The sequence below is a fragment of the Leiobunum rupestre genome, chromosome 10, assembly GCF_980474605.1.
Source record: "Leiobunum rupestre chromosome 10, qqLeiRupe1.1.hap1, whole genome shotgun sequence".
NCBI lineage: Eukaryota > Metazoa > Arthropoda > Arachnida > Opiliones > Sclerosomatidae > Leiobunum > Leiobunum rupestre.
The window spans coordinates 44,953,861-44,978,366 of NC_143393.1; the positions used below are offsets into that span (position 1 = coordinate 44,953,861).

General features: G+C 37.2%; 1 protein-coding gene across 1 annotated transcript in view; it reads right to left on the reverse strand.

Annotated features, from left to right (window-relative positions):
• Positions 1-1,827: 1,827 nt before the first annotated feature.
• The window catches only part of LOC149926032 (sushi, von Willebrand factor type A, EGF and pentraxin domain-containing protein 1-like), a 64,918-nt gene continuing 42,239 nt past the window's right edge, over positions 1,828-24,506 (reverse strand). Inside the window, exons 14-23 of the mRNA XM_090162010.1 lie at positions 17,880-17,999; positions 16,178-16,372; positions 15,283-15,471; positions 13,182-13,355; positions 11,872-12,045; positions 9,555-9,701; positions 5,603-5,779; positions 3,727-3,855; positions 2,927-3,130; positions 1,828-2,003 (exon numbers count right to left, since the gene is read on the reverse strand). Coding sequence (XP_090018136.1) covers positions 1,972-2,003; positions 2,927-3,130; positions 3,727-3,855; positions 5,603-5,779; positions 9,555-9,701; positions 11,872-12,045; positions 13,182-13,355; positions 15,283-15,471; positions 16,178-16,372; positions 17,880-17,999 — 1,541 coding nt within the window. The 3' untranslated portion in view covers positions 1,828-1,971. The remainder of the gene's footprint in view (positions 2,004-2,926; positions 3,131-3,726; positions 3,856-5,602; positions 5,780-9,554; positions 9,702-11,871; positions 12,046-13,181; positions 13,356-15,282; positions 15,472-16,177; positions 16,373-17,879; positions 18,000-24,506) is intronic.

The following is a 24,506-nucleotide window of genomic DNA, read 5'->3' on the forward strand; positions in this document are numbered from 1 at the left end:
CATGGCCAAAGCTACGAAATCGAGCGAGAGCGAGACATGAAAATCACAGGTGTAAAAGGAACTATGATCACGGCAGAGAACAGACAACGATGAATAACGAGAAACTCTTCGAGGTTTCGAAACTTCCGTGGTTGTAGAGATACAGATACTGACGGTGATTCTAGCGATGCTGAAGATGACATTCTACCTCTACCTCCGGCCCACCACGAAGTAGTAGCTGACGATCAAAGAGCTATTCACGAACCACCAGTGCGGGTTGAACCCCACCCTGGCAGAAATCAGCAGTTTGTCAGAATTTATAGCCCAGTGTACCTTGTAACAGAGACCATACCACCGGAGGCCTATCATCATAGTGCCCTACGCCAGCGTGCACCTAGCCCGGACAGGTGACAAATTCAGCATGGGTACTGATGGTCGTACATTTGACGCAAGCCACTCAACCCAGCAGAATGTGCAGCAGTGGGTGGACCAATTCCCACTTCGCACACAGCAGTGGGATTAAGAGTGGATGCTGTAGCAACTCCAGCCGACACCCTACCTACGGAGGTAAAGAGTGAAACCCTTGGGAGAGAGCTCCTAAAGGGGAACGACGAGCACACAGCAGCCCACGTTACCGGCACAGTTGGCACCGGACACCCGTTGTTGCCCCAAAAGGCCGGGAAACAGGACCTCGGTGTCTCATACGGAGACCCACCGCCCCACAGCAGGCTACCCAATCCTTCGAGGCGGCCAGTTTGCACGGACCCTCTCCGTTAGCCTGAGCCGAAGCTCAGTATCTAGCCCAAACCTGATCGAAGTCGGAGGTGGAGATAGGACCATTTGATCAGAGCTAACATCTCCCAGTGTGCCACCGCCCTTATGGGTTACAGGAGCCGGACACCGACTCCCCGATAAAGCCACCAGTTATTGCACACTCTAACCCATTTAGGGCCGGCAGAAATCAGCAAGCAAGATACAATTTACGCCGCAATATGCGACTTCCTCGTTTCCTAATTGATGAACTCTAATTCTAAGATATCCTAACCCTTTCGCGATGTATATAATTAATATGTTAAAAACAAAAATTAAAAGAGAAAAGAAAGGTAATGCAGTGCTTTAGTTCTTAAATGTAATGAGAGATGGCGCTAATATCTGCCTATTAATAGATGACGGTATTTACTATAACAATAAAGAAATGGGATATATGTTTGTACGTAAATTGGAAGCTCTTAAGGGGGAGAGTGCGAAGAATACATGTACGGGTTGTGCACCTGGTAATTACCATAATGTTTTGTTGTTTACACTGGAGCTATTCATTAATTTAAACAGTAAACTCAAAATATAACAATAGCTTCATAATAGCTCCAAAACTTTGGTCAATGACATTTATCTCCTTCAAACGTCTTTATTTAGATTGCCGGGAGTTTAATGGCATTTTGGTTTGAACTTGCCTTTCGCTGTGTCGATGCTTTTAAGTTTTCGATAGCTATCTGACCTTTTGTCTTCACAGTAATAATTTCTTCACGAATTTTCTCCACTTGTTGAATTTCGGCTCCTAATTGTTCCAAATTCACTATGTCTTCTATCGTATGGTCCAGTTTCTTAAGAACATTTTCTCTTGGCTCGATTTGGTTAATAAGCTCCTCTAATTTACCGATATTTGTCGGATCGCTGCTGAGAACTGTTTCAATCGCTTCGACGGTCATTGCGATAAGATGTCTATAGTATTTGCGCTTTGCGTTTTTTCTATAATATTCCGACATTGCACTTCTTAACCACTTTAAACCATGTACTCTATTATTCGCGATTTTAACTTAGGATTTAATTTTGGGTAAGAAATACAGTAACTTTTATATACACGAAAACTTTAATATAGAACAAAACAAAGTTACATTCAACTACGCGTTAAAAAAAAGGTGAGGAAACCTAAGCCTTTTTCCCCGTCTTTTTCAAAACACACACGCGTACAAAAACATAATAGCTCGTGAAAAATCAATCTCTTATTGAAGCTCGTGAATTTGAACCTAAAAACAATAAGACGGAATGTTATACAAATGACCATGGAGGAAGCACGTGACTGATACTGCGTTCAGTCGATAGGAGCGGACATCTCCATAGAAGAGGAGGGGTTCAAAAATCAAGTGGCTCTGCCGAACGGCGGAGACACGAACTGAGTCTAAGCGGACGAATTTTCGTGAAAATTGTTTTTTCTCCCTAATGCTTTTCATATGGGAATTTGTTTTCCTAACTGTGTTGCAATTCGGAGACTTTTTAATAATTTTAGTGTTTGTACTCAACTTTGAATTTTTCATATAATTTTTAGTAAGTTTCCAGGTTTTATTTAAGACTACTTTCATAATTTTTCCTTAATTATTTCACTTGTAATCAACTTTTAAAATCGACGAAATTTTAAGGCGAGGAAATGAATTCCCCGCCTTTGGGACCTGTATTTTGCGCAATGACTTTTAAATTCCAAACATCAAAATCGAGGCCTAGCACAAATATAGGTCCCAAAGGCGGGAAATTCATTTCCTCGCCTTAAAATTTTCGTCGATTTTAAAAGTAGATTACGAGCGAAATAATTAAGGGAAAATTATGAAAAAAGTCTTAAATAAAACCTGGAAACTTACTAAAAATCAAATGAAAAATTCAAAGTTGAGTACAAACACTAAAATTATTAAAAAGTCTCCGAATTGCAACACAGTTAGGAAAACAAATTCCCGTAGGAAAAGCATTGGGGAGAAAAACCAATTTTCACAAAAGTTCGTCCGCTGAGACTCAGTTCGTGTCTCCGCCGTTCGGCAGAGCCACTTGATTTTTGAGCCCCTCCTCTTCTATGGAGATGTCCGCTCCTATTGACTGAGAACGCAGTATCAGTCACGTGCTTCCTCCATGAAATGACCCTAATAATATGTTTTCCTACATGTTTCAGAGTTTCAAAACTTACTGTCGCAGTGATCTTCCGGGCCATACCAAATTCCCTCTTGGCAAGTCAAAGATTTGTATCCCAATTTTCGTGTATCGTCTCCTGGTTGACAAGGAAAATGACATTCCAATGTCGACTGACCTATAGCCGTATTAGATTGATCCTGTTTGCATTTACGGCCAGCTGTATCCAAGTACGGGTGATACGGGCATTCCCAATTTCTCTCTAGTCCAGAATAAATCCTCCATTATTGGGGAAAAACATATTTTTACTCTTTCTAAGATTCTAAATTCGAAGTAATCAATCTAGAGCTCGGCAAAATTACACAAGGTACAATAAGTTTCCACATGCGTGACATAATAGTTCGACTGAATTATGTTTATAATAATCTGTCACAGTCCGATCGTTTTCGAACACGAAATTTTATCATCAGCTTCAACTCGAAAATACCTGCTTGCATGACTGAAAATTAAGTGAGTGGTATTATAGTCTATTTTAAAATTCAATTAAAAAATTCACATTTTTATATTCCAAGTCAGTTTTTTTAACCCAATTTATGGAACCCAAAAGGGTGGCTAATATTGGGATAGTTACCGCGAGAGCGCGATAACACCTGAGAGGAAGCGTCAGATAAGAACAATTTTTTTTGGATCAGTTAAGATGCAATCTGAGAACTAGATTGTCTCTAACAGTCAGAAATGGGGAACATTATTTAGAAGTTGTAACATCTTCGTAAAGAAAAATCTAGAAATACTTTTAACCCCACATAGTGCGCTACTTTATTAGAAATAATAATTATTAGTAATAATTTAAATATTTACTTGGATATTTACTGCCACAGTCAATTCTGTAAGGAGGTTTTATTTCAATCGTGCATTCAGATTTCTGACCCCGTACGTCTTGACAATATTTTTGAACTGTATCGTTGCACCGTCTTTCGCTCCAAGAACCTAAAAGATTCCAGAATCACGTTGAATAATCCGTTAACTAGAAAAAGTAGTCAACTGAATTGATTTCAAATTAAAATGAGAAATTCGACGACGAGGCGAAAATTATAAAATAAGCTGTGTGCAACCATTTTTGCCATTAAAAATAGTCACCGCGGGAATGGGAAGTGATCAGGTTCATATCTTTTTAGGTACTAAAGGAAAAAGTAATTTGGCATTCGGAAATGGGAGGAAATGGATTTTCCCTTTGGTCTTGCTACTTTTAAAATCGACGAAAATTTTAAGGCGAGGAAATGAATTCCTCGCCTTTGGGACCGGTATTTGTGCTAGGCCTCGGTTTTTATGTTTGGAATTTAAAAATCATTGCGCAATACCGAGGCCTAGCACAAATACAGGTCCCAAAGGCAGGGAATTCATTTCCTCGCCCTAAAATTTTCGTCGATTTTAAAAGTAGATTACGAGCGAAATAATTAAGGGAAAATTATGAAAGTAGTCTTAAATAAAACCTGGAAACTTACTATAAATCATATGAAAAATTCAAAGTTGAGTACAAACAATAAAATTATTAAAAAGTCTCCGAATTGCAACACAGTTAGGAAAACAAATTCCCGTTGGAAAATCATTAGGGAGAAAAAACAATTTTCACGAAAATTCGTCCTCTGAGACTCAGTTGGTGTCTCCGCCGTTTGGCAGAGCCACTTGATTTTTGAACCCCTCCTCTTCTATGGAGATGTCCGCTCCTATTGACTGAACGCAGTATCAGTCACGTGCTTCCTCCATGGTGCTAGGTTGACTTAAGCGAATGCCCACGAACACCCACGCGCAAAATGTGGCGACATTCAGAAATGTATAGTGGATATAGAAGAGAAATAGCAACTTAATGTTGGATAAGGCCTAAAAAGCACTTCGGGTTATTTGATATTTTAAATATAAGAAGTTCATATAAACTAGCCCAAGAAGATCAGAAAGATAAAAAACCACATGGACGATCTTCGGCTTTTTGTTGATGAAAATTAAGCCAGACTATTTCTACTTAACGCACACGTGACACGCAGAATCGAATACAAAGCGTTTAATATCAAATTCAGTCTGATCGACATAGAATGCGACTTTGTGCAAAACCAACGAAAAGACGCAAAGTTTTCGGAGCTCTCAGTAACTAAGGAAATAAAAAAGTTGGATGCTTAACATGTCGTTTCTCCGCAAAATTTTGTGCATGAAAATCAAGCTTTATGTTAAGGTTTAATAATTTGTTCGTTCAACAACAAAACGTCTTCTTACAAGTATACACTAAGCCGCGTTCACACTAGACACTTTGGAACCGTTTTGAAATGGATTTGAAAGATAAAATTGAAAATTTTTGGTGTGAACTGTATTAATAGCCCTACGATAAATAAATTTGACAGCAAAATTATACAATTTGAACTTTAGAAACCGTTTTAAAATGGTTCCAAAGTGTCTAGTGTGAACGAGGCTTCTGTTTCCAGTCGCTCAAGGCTCTGAATGCAATATGTTAGTAATTTACCATTTACCATAAGAATATCCGTTGAAAAGATTTAAAAAAAAGCATATTCTGGTCGTTTAAATAGGTTAGTTCTACATAATAGTAAAAGCCTATATAACGTAAAGATTTACTGACCGAAAAAACTGGATTTAAAAAATTAACGGCGGGATCATATACATGTTACTTATGAAGGCAGTATTATTCCATTGCAAATTGTGATTAACCAGTTCAAAGATTTTTACATACTGAGGCACGTTATTTGTCTATCCCAAGTGGAATTTTTTAGACAGGTATACGTCATGTGTAATTTCTTATCCTTGAAGCATGGCGCATTGCAGGTCCACAGTTCAGAAACCAAATCATTGTAACATTCTACACCTTCGATTTGAAATAGTCCATGATATGGGCAGGACCAATCTCTCTCTAAAAACCAGGGATAATAAAAACCAATATAATAGATGATAAACTAAAATAGTTAACGTTAAACATGAATAGATTATGTCGAACAGTAATAATACATTCTAAACTCACGTAGTGTATGTAAAGCTCAGATAGTGTAAGCTACACTCGGATAGTGTATCTTTAACTCACGTAGTGTATGCTAAGCTCGGATAGTGTATTTTAAAGTCAGTGTAAATTAAATTGAGATGGTGTGTGCTTAACTCAGATTGTGTGTGTCAAACTCAGAAAGTGTGTGCTTAACTCAGAAAGTGTGTGCTTAACTCAGAAAGTGTGTGCTTAACTCAGAAAGTGTGTGTTAAACTAACCTAACAAATGACGTTACTTACATGGGACGTTCTTAACAAGGGTAGTTCCAAACAAGGAACGATCCTGACTAGGGAGTTCTTAACAATGAACGTCTATTACAAAATAAGTACCTTACAAGGGATGATCCCGAAAAGGGACGTTCCTTAAAAGAAATGTTCCTTACAAGGAATGTATATTACAAGGGACGTTTCTAAAAATAAATTTTTCTATAAAGGAACATTCCTTACTAGGGACCTTCCTATCAAGGAGAGATCTTCACAAGGAACGTTTCTTACCTAGGGCGATCAATACAAGGGCTGATTCTTAAAAATAGACGTTGCTTACAAGGGATGATCCTTTCACGTGTCGATCCTTACCAAGGAAAATAGTTCCAAGTGTGGATCCTTACAAGGGAAAATCTCTACAACGGACGTTCTGTACAAGGAACGTCCTTTACAAGGACGTTCTGTATAAGCTAAGACCATTTACACCTGGACTACAATGCCAACGTTATAACCCCGAATTCCGAGTGTCCGCTACAAAACACCACCAAGTGGAGAAAATCCGCGAAAGTAATCCACAAACATGCAGCAAACCCCCCCTTGTTTGATCCCCCTTCTTTAGGAGGCGAATGGTTCGCGCTCTGTTCCGCGGTTTTTCTCGGACTCGGGGCTCCTCTTCATTTCTAGCGGGGGTCTAAATAAATTTTCGGTGGTCTGCAACTTCTCGGCCGTTAAGTGGTTAAGCCTAGGGCCCTAGGCAACAATAATGCCGGCTATTCGGTGCTCTTATGGTTCATTCAAAAACGATAAGCGGAATATTCAAGACAATATTAAGTTTCCCAGTGTAAAACTGGAACGTGCCAAATGTGATAAGTGGGTCAAGGCTTGTGGTAGGTTAGACCTTACAATGAAAGATTTGGAGAGTCGATACTCAATCAACCAGCCTAAACGATTTTACGTGTGCTCGTCGCATTAATAATTCATAATTAAACATACCTTCAATAAGTTCCCAAAACGTTTTAGGTGGAATTTCAATAAACTTTGCCATGTGGTTTCCACTTGAGCCTTGACGTCGTAAATAACGGGCGACAATTGGTAACGACTCGCGGGGCGACCGAGCAAATGTCGGGAGAGGAGTGCGACGCTATGAACGAAAGGAGCGCGATGTGAACGCGTTTTTTCAACCCGAATTTCCTTGTGGACGATAGTTGCCTCTAAATAATGATGGTGGCGCTGGGGTAGCGGTGACACTAGCCTAACAACAACGCCTACCTTCATTGCAGTCCAGGTGTAAATAGTCTTAGGTATAAGGGACGTTCATTACCAGAGACGATCCATTAAAAGGACCTTCATATCAGAAACGATCTTCTAAAAGACATTCATAACCGAGACGATCCCTTTAAGGGACGTTCATAACCGAGAAGATCCATTTAAGGGACAATCCTTAAAAATGACATACCTTACAAACGAAGATCTTAGCAAGGAATGTTCGTAACAAGCGACGATCTTAACAATGGATGGTCGAAGCAAGGGAGATCCTACCGAGTTAATATATTTACAAGAAACGATCCTAACAAGGGACGATACTTAAAGGGATGATCCTTTGAAGGAAGTTCCTTACAAGTGACATTCCTTACAAGATTTGATCCTTGAAAGCGAAGTTCGTTATAATAAACTTTTGTACAAATGACGTTTCTTACAAGCGACTTTCCTCACAAGGAACGTTTTATATTTGGACGTTCCTTACAGGTGTCATTCCTTAGAAGGGACGATCTTTGCAAGGAACGATCCATTCAAGGGACGATCCATTCAAGGGACGATCCATTCAAGGGACGATCCATTCAAGGGACGATCCTTACAAGAGACATACGTTACTTACATGGGACGCACTTAACAAGGGAAGTTTCAAACAAGGAACGATCCTGACAAAGGAGTTCTTAACAATGGACGTTTCTTACAATGGACGTCTATTACCAAATACGTACCTTACAAGGGATGATCCCTACAAAACCTCAAACTTTTTATGAACTGCAATATTTTAGAAATAAACGAAATAAGGACCATCCTAATACGCCGCTGCCGCGTACCATACTTGTGGCATGTAAAACTAGCGTTACTCTTGTAGCAAAAACAGACGCTCCTCGCTCGGAGTTAATGGGTGCTGTATTAGGAACCCGTCTTTTGAAACAGCTGAATAAGGCATTCTCTATTGAAATCTCTGAAATACAACTATGGTCCGATTCGACCAAATTCTAGATTGGATTCAAGATAAATATCCAACGGGGTTCAAAAGATACGCTCTCATACTGACCCAACTCCGTGGAATCATTGCAGAGGGGAAGAAAATCCAGCGGATCTGCCTTCCAGAGGTCACTCTGTCACTGATCTCGCCACTAATTCGTTATGGTAGCATACACCTTATTTCCCAAGGAAAATTGAAAATCTCAAACGAGAAACGGTTCGGAACCATCTCAGCAATGAAGAAAACCATGAGCTTGAAGACGAACTCAAAGCCAAGTTCCAAGTACTAAGCGCTAATAAAAGCCAACCAGCTCCTACTTTAGAGTAAATATTAATAATAATAATAATAATCAGCTAGGCTAATACTCTAGGCACCACATAAGGTCCAGATCATCAAGGGCTATTAATTAAGATTGCCGGGTTTCAATGCGTAGGAGGCTGGTGTTGTGATTTGAAAATTAACGAGAGTGGTCACTCTTGATTTTCGTTTAATAAAAAAAATATCGTTTACCCTATTTTTACTGTTTTTGATATCGACGGTTAAGCCTAGTCATCCTTTACTTAGATTCTAGTACGTTCAGTCACCTAAAATTAGTTAGAACGGTTAAACGCTCTACCAGTTTCTAATACCTTACAATTTGGCACACCTTAAAAGGGGACGATCCTTAGAAAAGACGTTCTTTACAATGGACGATCCTTAAAACTGAAGTTCTTTAATAAAGACGGTCCTTAAAGGGACGTTACTCACGAGGGACGTTTCTAACAAGAGATATTCATTTCCAGTGACGTTCTTTACAAAGGTCAGTCACTATAAGAAGAAACAGGTCGCTATTTTTCTAAGCTCAAAGCTTACCGATAATATTATTTCTTTTAATACTATAAAACTTTACCAGTTTCCCGCGAGTTTCGGAGATCGGGCTGGAAAAATACTAGCATATATTTAGACCGACTTGCTATCACGCAGTATAAAGAGGCGTAGCTATTTGATTTGTATTAATATTTATCAATCGCCAGTGGGGCCCTTTAATTTCACGACTTAATATTAAAAATAAAATGTGTAATTATTATTTTTGTATATATGGGCACAAATATTCACTATTATAATAAAACTATTAGATATGGTAGTAAATTAAAATTAATAGCATAGTTTGTATTTCCTTGGTTTATTTCTTTTTATATTTCATGCGTGTACGTTATGAACTAATTACCTGGATATTGGCAGCCGCAATCAATTATATATGGGTCCCTAAATTCAATTGTGCACTTTTCAATTTTAGAATCGGGACACCTTTTTCTGTATAATTTCTCACAGTAGAATAATTCTATATCGTTGCAACCTTTTTTAAACCAAGGCTCTGAAATTGATGTAAAAAATTAATTAGCTGAGCATCAATACAAATAAAACCAAGAATATATTTAGGTGATCAGAGAAAAAGCACGCCGTATAATCATTTATCTTTTCTGGCAGTCAGGGGGGAAGTCACTCCGATATCTTCAGCGATTCATATTCTATAATAACTTAAATAAATTCTTGATAACACGTTGTTTTTAATAAATTAGAATCAATTGTAGTAGCTGAATTGAATTTCTCACATTTAGACCTTATAGAAAATTGAAATGTTAGTTTTTAGAGATCTCTCAAATTACGAAACGATTTTGTAAGCCTGAGCTACAGTTTTAAACTAAATGCAGACTAGTTGCAAATGAATTACAATCTAGTTGCAAGTCAAGTTTTTTCCAGCAACATTTCAGATTTTATGTAGTTGCAATTGTAGCTAAATTAGAATGATGCTATTAAGGTCAGACTTCATCCACTTTCCAGTCTACAAATTCAATGCAGTTAATTTGAAGACTTCATGTTTTGCAATAAACTTTTACTGAAATTTAATGATCAATAATGGTAAATCATAGTAATAATACATTTTTACGAATTATCTACAATATTTAGTACTTAAAGCTGCATATAAAGAGGTAAATTCTTGTCTGTCAGCAGGGTTTGAAAATAAGAAACCCGACCCTAAAAACCGAGTAGTTTATTTTTGGACGCAACCACCTCAAAAACCAAGCTCAGAAAAAACCCACTTCCAAATCTCAGATTTTAAATGAAAATCCGACTTGTTCAATGTGAAACGGCCACTTAAATATATATCTTAGACCTAATTGTAATGTGATACAAACTTCACAAAGTTAACTGGCTTGTTAACTTGAAACTTATAACTTGGTACTTCTTCCAGTTCTTTGGTTCAGTTTTGCAGTATCTGTAAACTTATACATATAGTCTAATACAAATATGGAAATTGTATACTAAAATAAAAAAAACCCACTTAATAACCCACTGTGTTGGACTTTTTGGAAAAAACCCGGGTAAGGCTTAGCCGGGCATATTAGAGGTCTACTGACTTCTGCTGGCTGAATAAAGCTGAGATAACATTGTTTTGACTATGTTCCATATCGCAGAACGAAACAAAACGTTGAGTCAGGTTTCTTACTCTCTTTAAATAAGTTTTAGGCCGTTACGATTTTTGAGGTTTCTTGCAAATTTCTCGAAACAGCTACACTTAAAAAACCAATTGTAATTATTTTATATTTACGATTATCTTTCATAATCGATCGGATTCACAATGGCCGATTAATACCTAGAAATTGTAGTTTAACCTCTTTACGACCAACGTTTAAGGAGATATCGCCTTAAGACATATTTTGCTGAATTCACGAAACCGTAATATGCCAAAATACCCATCATCGTCACGCAAGACCAATACCTAATATCATTAATTTTGATAGTTGTTCAAAGACGGCTGATTTTAGGCTTTAGTGACGTTGATGGTTATTTTTGCATATTAAGGTTTCGTGAATTCCGCAAAATATTTCTGAAGCTGATATCGCCTCAACAGTTGCTCGTAGAGATATAAAATGACCATCTCTAATTATGAATCGACCATTGGGAATCCGAAAATGCCATTTTAGTGGCGTCGCAATCGTATTTAAAAATTTAACGATTGTTGACGATCGATAATGAAAAATAAACCTAAATGAATAACAATGACAATTGGTTTCAGGAGTATCAAATTCACTGGCTGTCAGATCAGTATTTTCGGTGCTTAACGAATTGGCACTAGCCTTAGTTGTACAGTGTTTACACTTTTTAGACTGATTGATATTAACGTATAAAAATATTAACTAAAAGTTCACAGAATCATTTTAAAACTTTCAGTCGAATGTCAGGTACTCCATTTTCACCACGGTTTCCTAAAACACGTGAATATGTAGCCCAACCCTAAATAATCAAAACCTCCTATGGCCCTTCAATTATCTAAAACCATTCATCAATTTAGAGTTATAATATCCTAATTTTTGTATTTGTAAATAAACTTTTAGATGTTTTGGCCAATACAAAGATTTCTTAGCCATATAAGACGCCATTTCAGAGATTAATAACTTCAACATGGTTTTACATTTTTCTTCTTTGGATCATTTTTCGGTGTCTGAATCCCTACTTGCGCGAAAGACATTTGGCAAACATACCGCATATTGGAGGATCGTGGTACCATTGTCCTTCGGAATTGCAATAGTTCATAGCTTCACCCACTCGTGTGTAATCCTCAGAACAATTAAAAATGCATTTCTTTTCTTTCACTTTCATATCAGTATAACAATGAACTCTTCCCTTTTTGGGTGCCTTTCGGTCTTCGCAAATTGCTATAAAATATAAACTCGGAGTGAATACACAAATTTAAAAAACTATTGCTAAATAATGAATGAGTAATCGCAACCCCTTGTTTTAGGTACTTAAGGTTCTGCAAGTGCTTAGAAATAGTAATATAATAATATATAATTATGCAATTTAAGTATTATTTTTGGTATAATTAGTCGTTACTAACAAGTTATTATTAAGTTCGCATATTTCCCCGAGAGTATGGGTGTCGAGGGACAAAATCAGAGAAACTATTCAAGATCAGTTAACATTTGGTGTTGCTTGGGAGATGATCAAACCCAAGGTTCCTACAAGCGCTCGAAGAGATATTAAAACCAATCGTAGAACGTTTTATTTGTCAATCATATTATTAGAGACTGCAGGATTCAACGTTAATGTTGGGAGTTTTATTTTGTTACAATGCACTTAGGTTCTATTTCATGGAGGATAATTTCCCGGTACGAAGAAGAAATTGATGATTTGGAGTGGCCACCGTTATCTTACGACCCGAACCCAATTGGAAATCTATGGGCCAGATAGTTTTTCTGACGGAGAAAAGAATTCCAAATAGTTTCGGAATATCTAAAGAAATTTGGTAATTGCCGCCTTTAACCGTTTGACTCTCCAATATTTGACAATTTTTTTCCGTCGAAGACTAAGATAATATTTAAGAAGAAGGGGCGACTTTATTCCCTTTAAGTCTTTTATTTTTTATATTTCCAACTGGGTTTTATAATTATTTTGTAGAAAAGTTATTTTGTGCGTATAGGAAATTAAATGTCCTCCGGATCGTCGTGTTTAGGCTAATTGGCTATTCTGTTGGTAGATTTTCTAACGTGGCGTAGTTAGAAAGGAACACCACTAATTTGAGGCTTCTGATTTCCTAACTTTCATATTTGATCCGGCATAAATTTGAGCGCTCGGGGTGTTTTATCTGTATTGTCAATCGATAGGTTCGTCACTTTCATGCTTGTAAGTCGCAGTGCGGCAGCATCTACTCTCATAGGTTTTTTTGGTGTTAAAAAAGGGCGATGATAGCAAAATATGTCTGAAGGTGATATCGCCTCAACCGTTGATTGTAGAAAGCACATATTTTGGTATCTGAAACCGTACTTGTGATAAAGACATTTTGCAAACTTACCGCATGTTGGAGGATCGTTGTACCATTGTCCTTCGGAAGTGCAATAGTTTATCGTTGCGCCCACTCGTCTATAATCTTCGGAGCATTTGAAAATGCATATCTTTTTTTTGGCTCTCAGATCTATTTCGCAATCAACTCTTCCATATTTTGGTGCCTTTCGGTCTGAGCAAATTGCTATTAAATATATATTCATTTATCAGGGTGAAGAAACAAATTTAAATAATTTATTGCTAAAAGGGGAATGAGTAATCACAACCTAATTTTGTATGTACTTAACGTTTTGAAAGTGCTAAAATAGTGACATTACAACTCATAATTACGCCATTAAAGTATTTATTATTACGAAACATTGTTTAAGAGAAAAGCTGAAAATTACGTAACTACTAACATCGTATCGAAAACGTGTCATCAATAATTTAAATGGCCGATCTAGACCTTGAAAATGGCCATTTTGACCAAGAAAATTTTATTTCAACCTTCCACAGGTTGATCTTGAAACTATATTAGCATCTTATACACTGTAATAGGAAACAACAATTAAAAAAACGTGACGTCGTTCGTCAAAATGGCAATGTTTTAAATTGGAAATTTGGGTTACAGAGTTGGTGGACCTAACAATAACCGGGCAGAGAATTAAATATGTTGGACCAGTCATTATATACGTTCCACATCATATGTATAAAGCTTCTTCCCAAGGAATGTGCAAAACACTTCATGTATACTCAAAATTTTAAAGCGTCCTTTAGTACCATATTATTATGCTACTTATGGTTGTACGCTAAACACTCGGCTCACAGTTTCATTTAGGGTCTTACTTACGGATATTGTTACTTATGATTGAACCTAAACCGACCTAAACCTTGACTCACAGTTTTACTAAGTGGAATACTTATGGATATTGTTACTTTGATTGTACGTTACACAGCTTCATTTAGCGTCATACTTAAGGATATTGTAACTTGTAATTGTACGTTACACAGTCTCATTTTAGTGTCATACTTAAGGATATTTTTACATATGATTGTTCTTAAAAACACGGCTCATCTATTTGTCAAAATTTATATTGATCTTCCATTTATATTGGTCCCTTAAACGGTGGCTGAGGAATAATAGTTACAATTTTGACCAACGGTTATAACGAAGTAGAAAGAATTTCATACCCTATTTATCGACGTATCATTTCATGGAAAAAATTAATGGATTCCCAACGACCCAAAGGTTCTTCGTAATCAATCGTTATTTTCATACCACATTAAACTATGTATCGGTCATATTTTTGAGTTCAACGGTTACTGATAAACTACGAGGCCCAAATTATGACCCTCGAGGGATCAAACGTGTATTTGATCGAAAACCTTTTCATACTCTATTAATAAACGTATCGGTTAATTTTCCATCAGCACTCCCGAATCCGAAAACAGTACCCTCATTGATATTTATAGTTAAACAAGAGAGATGATCCTATCCCAAATATTGATACCAAAATACTAGCCGTGGACCTGTCCTACGGACGGCTCTCTTAGTCTATAGTAAACGAACATTTGTGGAATCCTTGACTTATTCGTTTAAAGTTCAACCACGTTAGTTTTGGGAACAACTCAGCAGATTAAACATTTATGGAATCTTTAAATGACGACCGGACTGATTTTTAGTCTATTGCTATTCTTTATCTGCATTACTTCTACTCGAGGGGCTAACCACTCTTAGAAAGTCTGTACACCGATTACGCCAGATTACCACTGCCAAAGGCAGGGACTTCAAAGATTACGCGTAATCCCATTAGTACAGTCAAAGGTACGACTCTGTACACCGATTACGCGGAGTGATCAGCCAATCGCTTCTACTGAATTCAAAGCTGCTGTTATCTCATCTTCTCAAAACGTTGCAACATAAATAGACAAACCATTCGTTAATTTCAGTTTTGCTTTTAGCCGTCGATTTAATTAAGTCGCCCCATAGAAGGCGCCCCAAAGGCGGGGAGTAGGTAGAATCGAAACGTTATCAACTATCGGAAATTTGAAAATGGAAAGAGCTAGGCGTCGATATATCGATGTGGAAAGTTATTTTTGAAATGATATTTTCCGAGTGAAAGAATACTTACGCGTGCATTTAGGGAAATTATTACTCGTCCACTTCTTGTTTTTACATTCGATGTCTCTGTTCCCTTCAAATTTGAAAAATAGTTCGTCTTTACATTGAAACCTGCAAGCTATGATGTCTCCATTTTTCTCCCAGCAGGAGTAATTTAAATTCGAATTTTTTCCAATTTTAATTTTGTCGCAAGGAATTTCTGTTAAGAAAAGCAAACGCCAAAATAATTTTACTACAATCGTAAGCTATATAATAAGCGTAAGTTTAACACTTCCCATTCTCCAACGAAATATTTTTAATCAACCTGTTTCAACATTGGCTATATAAATTTTCGCAAGCTGTTATTATAGTCTTTTGAAGTCTATGATTACAGGGCTAAAATATTACCGTCGACATATTTTAATTTTCAGCAAAGGAAATAAAAATTACTAAAGCAAAATTGTGATCCAATCACTAGCGTATGTTAATCGGCATGCGCTGTTTCAGGCGCGATTGAAAGTCTGAGGTGCCTCGAGATACCAGCGCTATCTTTAATTTTTAATTATTGCAACAACTGGTGACGTAGAGAAATCATACATCAAACTAACCGCTATTTAATGGAAAACACTTTTATGGTTTATGACGAATTAATTTATTTACAGTTGGGGAAAATGTTGTGATGAACCAAAGGAATCATGGTCTGTTTTACCACTGGTTCGAGAGAAAGAAGGACTCACGTCATCAGTTTGTGCTTCTGTCGCGTCGTAACACGCCAGTTTCCCACAACCCGTAATATAATTGTGTGATTGGATTTTTCTAGAAAAGAGCTGACTGTAAGAGCGCGAAAGTGGACCAGAAGCAGCGCCAAAAGCGTTTCAACATTTTCCCCAATTACCAAAAAAACACGCTCATGTCTATCAACTTACTTTTACAATATGTCGCTTCTTCAATGCCTTGTCCTTTTATGTCACATTTCCATTTTCTTGGTCCCACGAGGTAATGATCATCTTTGCAAGTGAAGTCGCAATGCACAGCATGATGTTCCCGAATGGCACATTTTGCTACTCCATTAGCAAATGTCTTTTCCAAGTATTTCTTATAATTTAAACATCGTTGGTGCGCTAAAATTAAAAAAATCTTTTGTAGATTACACTCGGTAGTATAAAATATAGGCTACGTTTCCGATGCTGCCCTTCAGTTACGGATAGCATATAAAGAGTAGGGTGCCTCCAAACTTGTTTCATTGAGTGAGATCGTGGCACACCTCCTTTAACCTCCTCACTGTTTGAAGGGGTTTTCCACCGAGATACTTTTATCAATAACCTTAACAAGTTTGTAAGTGTAGGATCGAGCTGTATCCACACGCGGCATGAAGGGCTTGCTACGACTCTCCTGCCCATTGTAACCTGGCCACCGGTTTAAATGGAATGAAATGACGCTCAATGACTTTTGCCTATCGTGGAGCCTTGGGTATTAGCCTATCTAATCATAATTATTTTTATTTAATCAAAACGAATCGAGGGAAAAATGTGAGGTTTAACAGATTTAAAGTTATTCTTATACATGTAAAATTATGAGGTTCAACAATATTCAAACTTCTATCGCACACCACAGGAGGGAAAAATGAAGCTGATTGCGGGGACTTCCGTCACACACTACAGGAGGGGAACATGAAATGATTTCGGTGACTTCCAACGTATACTACAGGAGGGGAACATGAAACAGATTTCATTGAGTTGGTTTGGTAAAAACACTTGCAATACCAACAAGCACAGACATTTGTCCGGCCCACCCCCTCCCGATGTATTAAGTACATGTTGCATAGTTCATTTATATTTGATAAAAAAAATATATTCTTGTACATCAGAGCGTCAACAAGCGGGCCCAAGATGTCCCCTTCGTAAGACCCTCTCCAATAACTTGTTTGGTCATAAGCCCTAATACAAAGGCAACCATTAGAGCGCCTCTTTTGAAATGATTTTATACATGTTCTGTTGGTTTATATTATAAATATTAATTTTTATCCAAATGCTCTTTTTTTTGGAAATAGAATTTTAGGGTAACACGTTAGTTCATTAAAAATTATGGCTTTGGACATGTGTATTTAAAAATCCGGGTATACGCAAAAAATACAATTTAAAAAAATCGAACTTATTTTTACAGAATCTTACTGAAGATTTCACAGACACAACTTGTTTAAGCCGGTACTTCTGTAATTTTTTACTTCGTAAACTAGCAAGTTCACCGCCTTGATATTGAATTAACTACAGTTTTAAATTATCCAAACCGTTTCGGTTTATTTTACAGAAAATACCTTTAAGGTACAAAAATAGTTATTTTGTATATTTTTAGGAATGTTTGTAATAACAAAGAAAGCGCAATAAATTTTACAGATTTTTCTGTAAACGTGTTGCGCAGTATCTTCTTGTAAAAATGTCCTGTATCCCAATATAGTCGAAGCCATCCGGGGCTTTTTTAGGCCAATCGGAGAGCCACTCTAGCCGTACCTGCACTTAAATTTCCGCACCACAATGGTGACCATGCACTGAAACTAAAGTCCTCCCACGTGACAGACTGATGTCTTGAAGGGTTGGCTACGCAAATGTATAAATTAATGGTCATGCTTACGTCGTTTGGGAACGCAAGCGCAATTTTTTGAAATTTCATTCCAATCGCAAAATAGAACTGTTCCTCTTGTACATCTTTGTCGAAATATCTTACAAATATTACATGCTGGTGGCCCGTTAACTAAAGTTAAAAATCGTTAAATTAATCAAGCTGATCGAGAAATCAGTGTCGCCAAACAAGTTCTAAGAAGTTAAAAGATACTCCCCCTTTAATATTTGCTCTGGTCTCCCTACTATCCGAGGGGCAGGTCACTTCCTTGATTAACGACGCACCCCTCAAAAGATTAAATCCGATTTAATCGTGATTATTTTAATTAAATTCAACTTAATTACGATTATTTTGAATAAATCATAATTAAATGATTAGTATGATTAAATCGTGATTAGTATGATTAAATCACGATTAGAAATTAGAACGAGAATCAAACACAATTGCGATAGAACCATCAATATTAATAATGAATATTAATTATCGTACTTTAGTTTTGATTTTAGTTATAAAATCTATATTCCACCAATTATATTGATTAAATCATGATTAAAATAATGAAATTTGATTATAATGATTAAGAATATTATATCGTTTAAATCGATTAAATCGTGATAATAATTTCTAATCATGATTAGATTTTTTAATCACGATTAATCTGATTTAATCATTTTACTATGATTAAGACGCACCCAAAATGGAAGTGACCTGCCCCTCGCTACTACCAAGATATTATAAATGTAAATAATTGGAATTTCTGAAAATTACTGCGATGGCCGACGTGACCGTCAAAATAGCATTAAGTATTTTCTTGAATAGAAGTTTACTTACCTTCCGCGATTTTTAACCGTCTAAATACGTGATTTTAAGTGGAAATAGACCAAGAAAAATTATCCAAGATCTTTATCGTGAGAAAAAACTTGGGCTTCTTAAGACTCATTTGCTGGTAAGTCTACTTAGAAAGTTTCCTGGGAGGCTTTTCTTTAAAAACCAAAATTTTCATAAAAATCTCGATCCGTCAAAAATGGAAATGAGCATGTTGAGAAGGTGAGACTATCGAAATATTAAACTATCAATTGTTTTAGTTAAAGTTTTAGTAGTGGCCGTATGTTTCGCTTATCCGGTATTTTAGTCAAATTATTAACTAAATGATTAAGCGCACAACCAATATGTTTATTTTTTTGTTCTCACGAATTAAAATGCCACCATCGACCGTATGTGGAAGCATTTCTTTAAAATCATTTGCATCAGCATAACAAAACGCCACGTTTTGAATTTGACCAATACTATCGATTGTTTGATATTTCGATAGCAGCCTCCAGTGGCGTAAATACGTCAATGCAGCCAATGCAGGGCCCACCCCAGTAATGGGGCCCATAAACTTTTACTTAGCAAACTGTCCGATCGGCTGTCTCACGAAAGAACGCCTTAAACATTTATATTTTTATAGAAAATATTTCCGTGATGTCATAATCACGATATTACCGTGATGTCATTATCACGATATTGGAAAGCAGTGACGTAAATAGGCCAACGCACCCAATCGCTTTAATTGGAACACGCAAAAATTGACATGTCACAAGGGCCCGTTTTCATATCTTGCATTTGGGCCCGATTTTCCTCTTCTGCACAACCACATTGTCATTTTTGACGGATCATGTTTTTTGGTCATTTTTTATTTTTACAGAATAGCCCTCCTGGTTTGAAAAAGCACTGATGTTTTAGGGAATTATAAATGCCTCCTGGTGGACAGTGCCAAGGGTCCCTACCGCTGTATTGTATTTTCCCACGTAATATTATCTCTCCAGCTCTGGTTATACCTTGTGTTAGGGTCAAAGCGTTAAAGAGCTCCCACACAATTATCCTGCCAACATTTTGGCAATTAAACATGTGCGTAATTTATCTGTGCAACGTATTTTTGTAGAAGCTGAGCTAGTTGTGTGTTTCGAGATACACTCCAAGCCAGTTAGCCCCCCTACGCCTTTTTCACATGTTAAAATATCCAAGGCACCCTTTTCCCATGCGAGAATTTTCGTCTTAACCTTTTACATGCAACAATAACTCAAAAACGCGCCTACTCTCTCGTCCCAAACATCCCCCAGTAAGGCCCTCCTCCCACTTTTTCACAAGCGATAATTTTCATGGTACCGTTTTCCCCCCAGGAAAATAACTCAGAAACTCTTATTTCTCTCTCGTCCCAAACCTCCACCAGTAAGGCCCCCCCCATCCCTTTTTACCCTTGCGAAAATTTTCCGTGGTACCGTTTTACCCCCGAAAAAAACTCAAAAACTTGCATTTCCCTCTCGTCCCAAATCTCCACCACTTAGACCCCTAACCCCCTTTTCCCATGCGAAAATTTCCATACTACCCTTTTTTCCGCAAAAACTTGTATTCTTTACCGTCCCAAACCTCCACCAGTAAGACCCCCTCCCCTTTTTCCCATGCGAGAATTTCCGTTTTACACTTCAAAATAAATCCACCTTTTTAACATGTAAAAGTTTCCATGGTACAACCTGTGTTGGGCAAATTTTAATTGCTGGGGCAACTAAAACTTAATTAATTAATTGTTAATCACGGCTATAAAAATTAACATTTAATTAATTGTAATTGTGAAAACTCACGATTAAAAATTTATAAATTGTTATATAGTGTCGCGCAATTAAAAACTAACCAATTGTTAATCGTGACTTTTCACAATTAACAATTAACATTTAATAAATTGTTAATCACGACTATAAAAATTAACAATTAATTAATTGTGATTGTGAAAACTCACGACTAACAATTGATTATTTGTTATATACTGTAGTCACAATTAAAAGCCAACCAATTATTAATCGTGACTTTTCACAAGTAACAACAAATCAATTTTCAATCTTTTAATACATTTGATGAAACACTAACAATTAAAACAGATTATTGTAAAGGGCGCGGACTGGAGAGTGGCGTCCGAACCAATGTGTAGTGCGATGGAAAATGCTTAGCGTAGTAAGTAGGAGCGAAACAAAGATGGGCGATTTCCCGCCAAATTGGGCTACTTTAGGTACTTTGTTGCGGAAAAAAAAATTGGGCGGAGGCAGGGCCGTATTAAGGTATGTGTCAAGGTTGCTATGGTACAGGGCCCCCGAAGTTTGGGCTATGTAAGGAGACCTCCGAGGTTGGGGCTAACTTAGTGGCCTCTGAGGTTCGGGCTTATTCAGAGCCTCGGAGTAGTTGCGTGGAACAATTCCTAATTTCTTAGACGAAAGAAACTCTTGCAATTTTGCGCGAGCCACGTTAATAAAAAAATGCGCGCGCTACGATTTTTGTAAGATCGATTTAAAGTAACCAAGTGACGTGGCCCTACAACGTTTTCAGAGCTAATGTACCTATTCTTTCGGTGTTTTGCGTTTAGACATGATAAAAGTCGAAAAATAAGGGCCCCAAATTATACTTGGCACAGGGCCCCCATTAGTGTTAATCCGGTTCAGTTTTTAGGGTGATTTTATAATGATATTTAAAGACAAAATGACGCAGAATGATTTAACTGAAGCAAAAAAAGCTACGTAGTAGAGCGGTGCAGTCAATATAGGCTTTTAATGTTTGCTTCTATCATAATTATGTAAACTATTCTTTATGAAGAATTATTTTACTGCTCTCTTTATTTTTGCCCAATTAGCGTTCAATAATCAATTCAATTATTTTATTTAATATATCTTTCCAGTTTATATGTGTTGTAGGGCTAAGTCATTATTGACTTGTAAGCCCTTGCGATGAATCACCAACACTTCTTAATTTGTTTAAGAGGGCCGCTAGGCGCGATCTTTTTGGACTGTATTGAGGAGAGAATGATGCTTCATTGAGCGTCATTTTGCTCTAGTTGTCCAATTGGAGTGTGCGGTATCCTTAAAATTAATCTGGCCTATCTGGAGCGAAAGGCAAGTACCCTTTGCACTGCGTGCCGTGCCAACCGCCTACAAAACAAACAAACACGTCGCGACTTGTAACTTTTGCTAGTTTATAGTTACATTCGACAAACTAAAGAAATATGAACGACACACAAAGAAAATAATAAAAACCAAAAGTGTGTCAATCGGACCTATTTCTTAATGAATGTTACGAGCGAAATACAAGTTGGGAGGGGAGAAGGGAAAGTATGCCTTGGGGAGGGAAGGAAGTTAAAACCAACAAATAACGCCTCGTAGTGAGGAACGGAGGAACTAAGTTGCACTTGTCAAACCTAGGGTATTTTTGTATTTTTCGTCGTTCTGTGAAGATGCTTTCGCCATCTACCTACGATATACTACCATAGACTAAAAAAAGATCCAGAAAGGCGACAATATATAGTCTTTTATGTGGTCGATCTCGAGTCGAGCATTCATTAAACCTTTAGCATATTAAAATACAGATATTGTCACACTTTTCGTAATAGGGACTTGGCAGTGTGCTAAGTCACAGTTTTTTTTCAATAGTTTTTATCGTGGGGAGATAAATATGACCACAATGGTGGCCATGGCCAAAGCTACGGAGTGCCAAGTCTTTATTATGTCACTTTTGATATTATGAAAGTAATGTTTCCTACCAAGGAGTAGTGCTAAATTTTATTAATGAAGCAATATATCTAAGAGAAATTTCATATGCATAAATATATATAAATCGTGTTCATCTGATATCCGTAAAGTTAAATAGGGTACGTAATTGTTAGTTTTAATTGATACTTTAAACAATCAAAACGATAATTAACAGGTATTAATCCAAATAAACTAATTGCAATGTGGAATTAATGGTTTAATTGCAACTAATTTTAATTGCTATTAATTTAATTGCAATGTAGAATTAATGATTAAATTCCAATCAAATTTAATTACAATTAATTTAATTTCCATGGACGATTAATGGTTTAATTTTAATTAAATTAATTGCATTGGGCAATTAATGGCTAAATTTCGATTATATTAATTGCAACGTGCAATTAATGGTTAATTTGTAAATATTTTAATTGCAATTAAATTAATTGCAGTGTGCAAATAATCGTTTAGTTACAATTAATTTAGTTGCAATAATGTTTTAGTCAAATAATTAATAGATTGAAAATTTAATTGCGAGAATTTCCGTGATACCATTTTCCCCCGAAAAATTAACTCAAAAACTCACCTTTCTCTCTCGTCCCAAACCCCCTTTACCACCTGTATCGAATGGCTGATTTGCTCCCCCCTCATGACGAGCATAAAAAATACGCTCGTCCTTGAGCCCTGATTTCCCTCTGTCCCGCAGGCTGCGCGGTCTTTAGCCGAACCAGCTCAGTCACGAAGCGAACAACAGTCTCGGTTTCCCTCTGTTCCGTGGACCGCTTTCTCTTTACCTTTCTTACTGACTAACCAATAGCTCAAACGAACGACCATCGTACGAAGCGCTACTTATCATACAGATAGGAGTTAGAGGATGCCAGGGACATCTTGTCAACATATTGTACCTGATAGTACGGGTAAAAGAGGCCCAAAAAGGGCTCTCCAGTGGCAAAATTCGTCCCAACTTATAATGTGGCTGAATCGAATGAGAGCACGTAGTAGTATGGGGCCCGTGATTGAGGCAGGTGCTTTCGTTCAATTTGCGTTCGACAACTGCGATTTTAATGTTAAAAATATAGATGGCCTCGGAACTTACCATAATATGGCAGGTATTGAGGTTATTACTCCAATTGAAGCAATAACTAATTCTGAGAATTGAGTTGAGAAACAGAAACGGCAGTCACTTTCGCTGACAGTAGAGAAAAGGGGATTGGTAGAAGTTATGCACCTTGCATTCAAACAGTTATCAGGTCTACAAGAGTTCATTATGCCAGACTTTAACGAACTTTTTCCACCGCCCAACCACGACACAATCAACATAGCGTTTTTGATGACCGTTGAGCGCGCATTCGACCTTCGACTTGACATGAAGGCTGTTGAGATAACAATGTCTGCTCCTCCTAATTCATCATTGAAAGCTGTCGCTGTACGTCTTGGAGGATTCCACCTACTAATGTCGTTCCTTGGGTCCATAGGGTACATCATGGCTGAATCAGAATTGCAAGAGATCATGGCCCTTGTGTATGCAGAAAACACAGAAAAGCACATTCTGACGGGTCACGCGTACGCCCGTGCTATTCGGGCACATAACCTGGTCACGACTGCTTTGACGAATTTAATTATTGAGAATGTTGACTTTACTACAGAAGAAAAGAAATCAATTGAAAACCTGCTCAAACACTTTGACTCAATGCCACTTACGAAATACGCTTTTTGTGCAAATACCAGCGTTAGTAGCTGTACTACAAAAGTTATCAAAGAAATGATTCGAGTAAAAGGGGCGGGGCCAAGACCTAAACTCTGGATTCAATACATCGAGATGATAACTTAAATGGGTAAGTTTCTGAAGGCCAATAGGACTGGTAATTGTATTATGCATGTCAACCTGGTGAAATTGATGGGTCCATATTTCATAGCCAGCGGGAAAATGCATTATGCGAAGGCGTGTCATATTTACTTGCACCAAATGTCTTTTCTACCGTTTGATATGAGTGAGTCTGAATATAAAAGGTTTTCAGAAGGGTTCTTCAACATCAGGCGATCTAAACCAGCCCTTTCTTTAATTACTAACAGACTCGAGGATTTTGCTGAA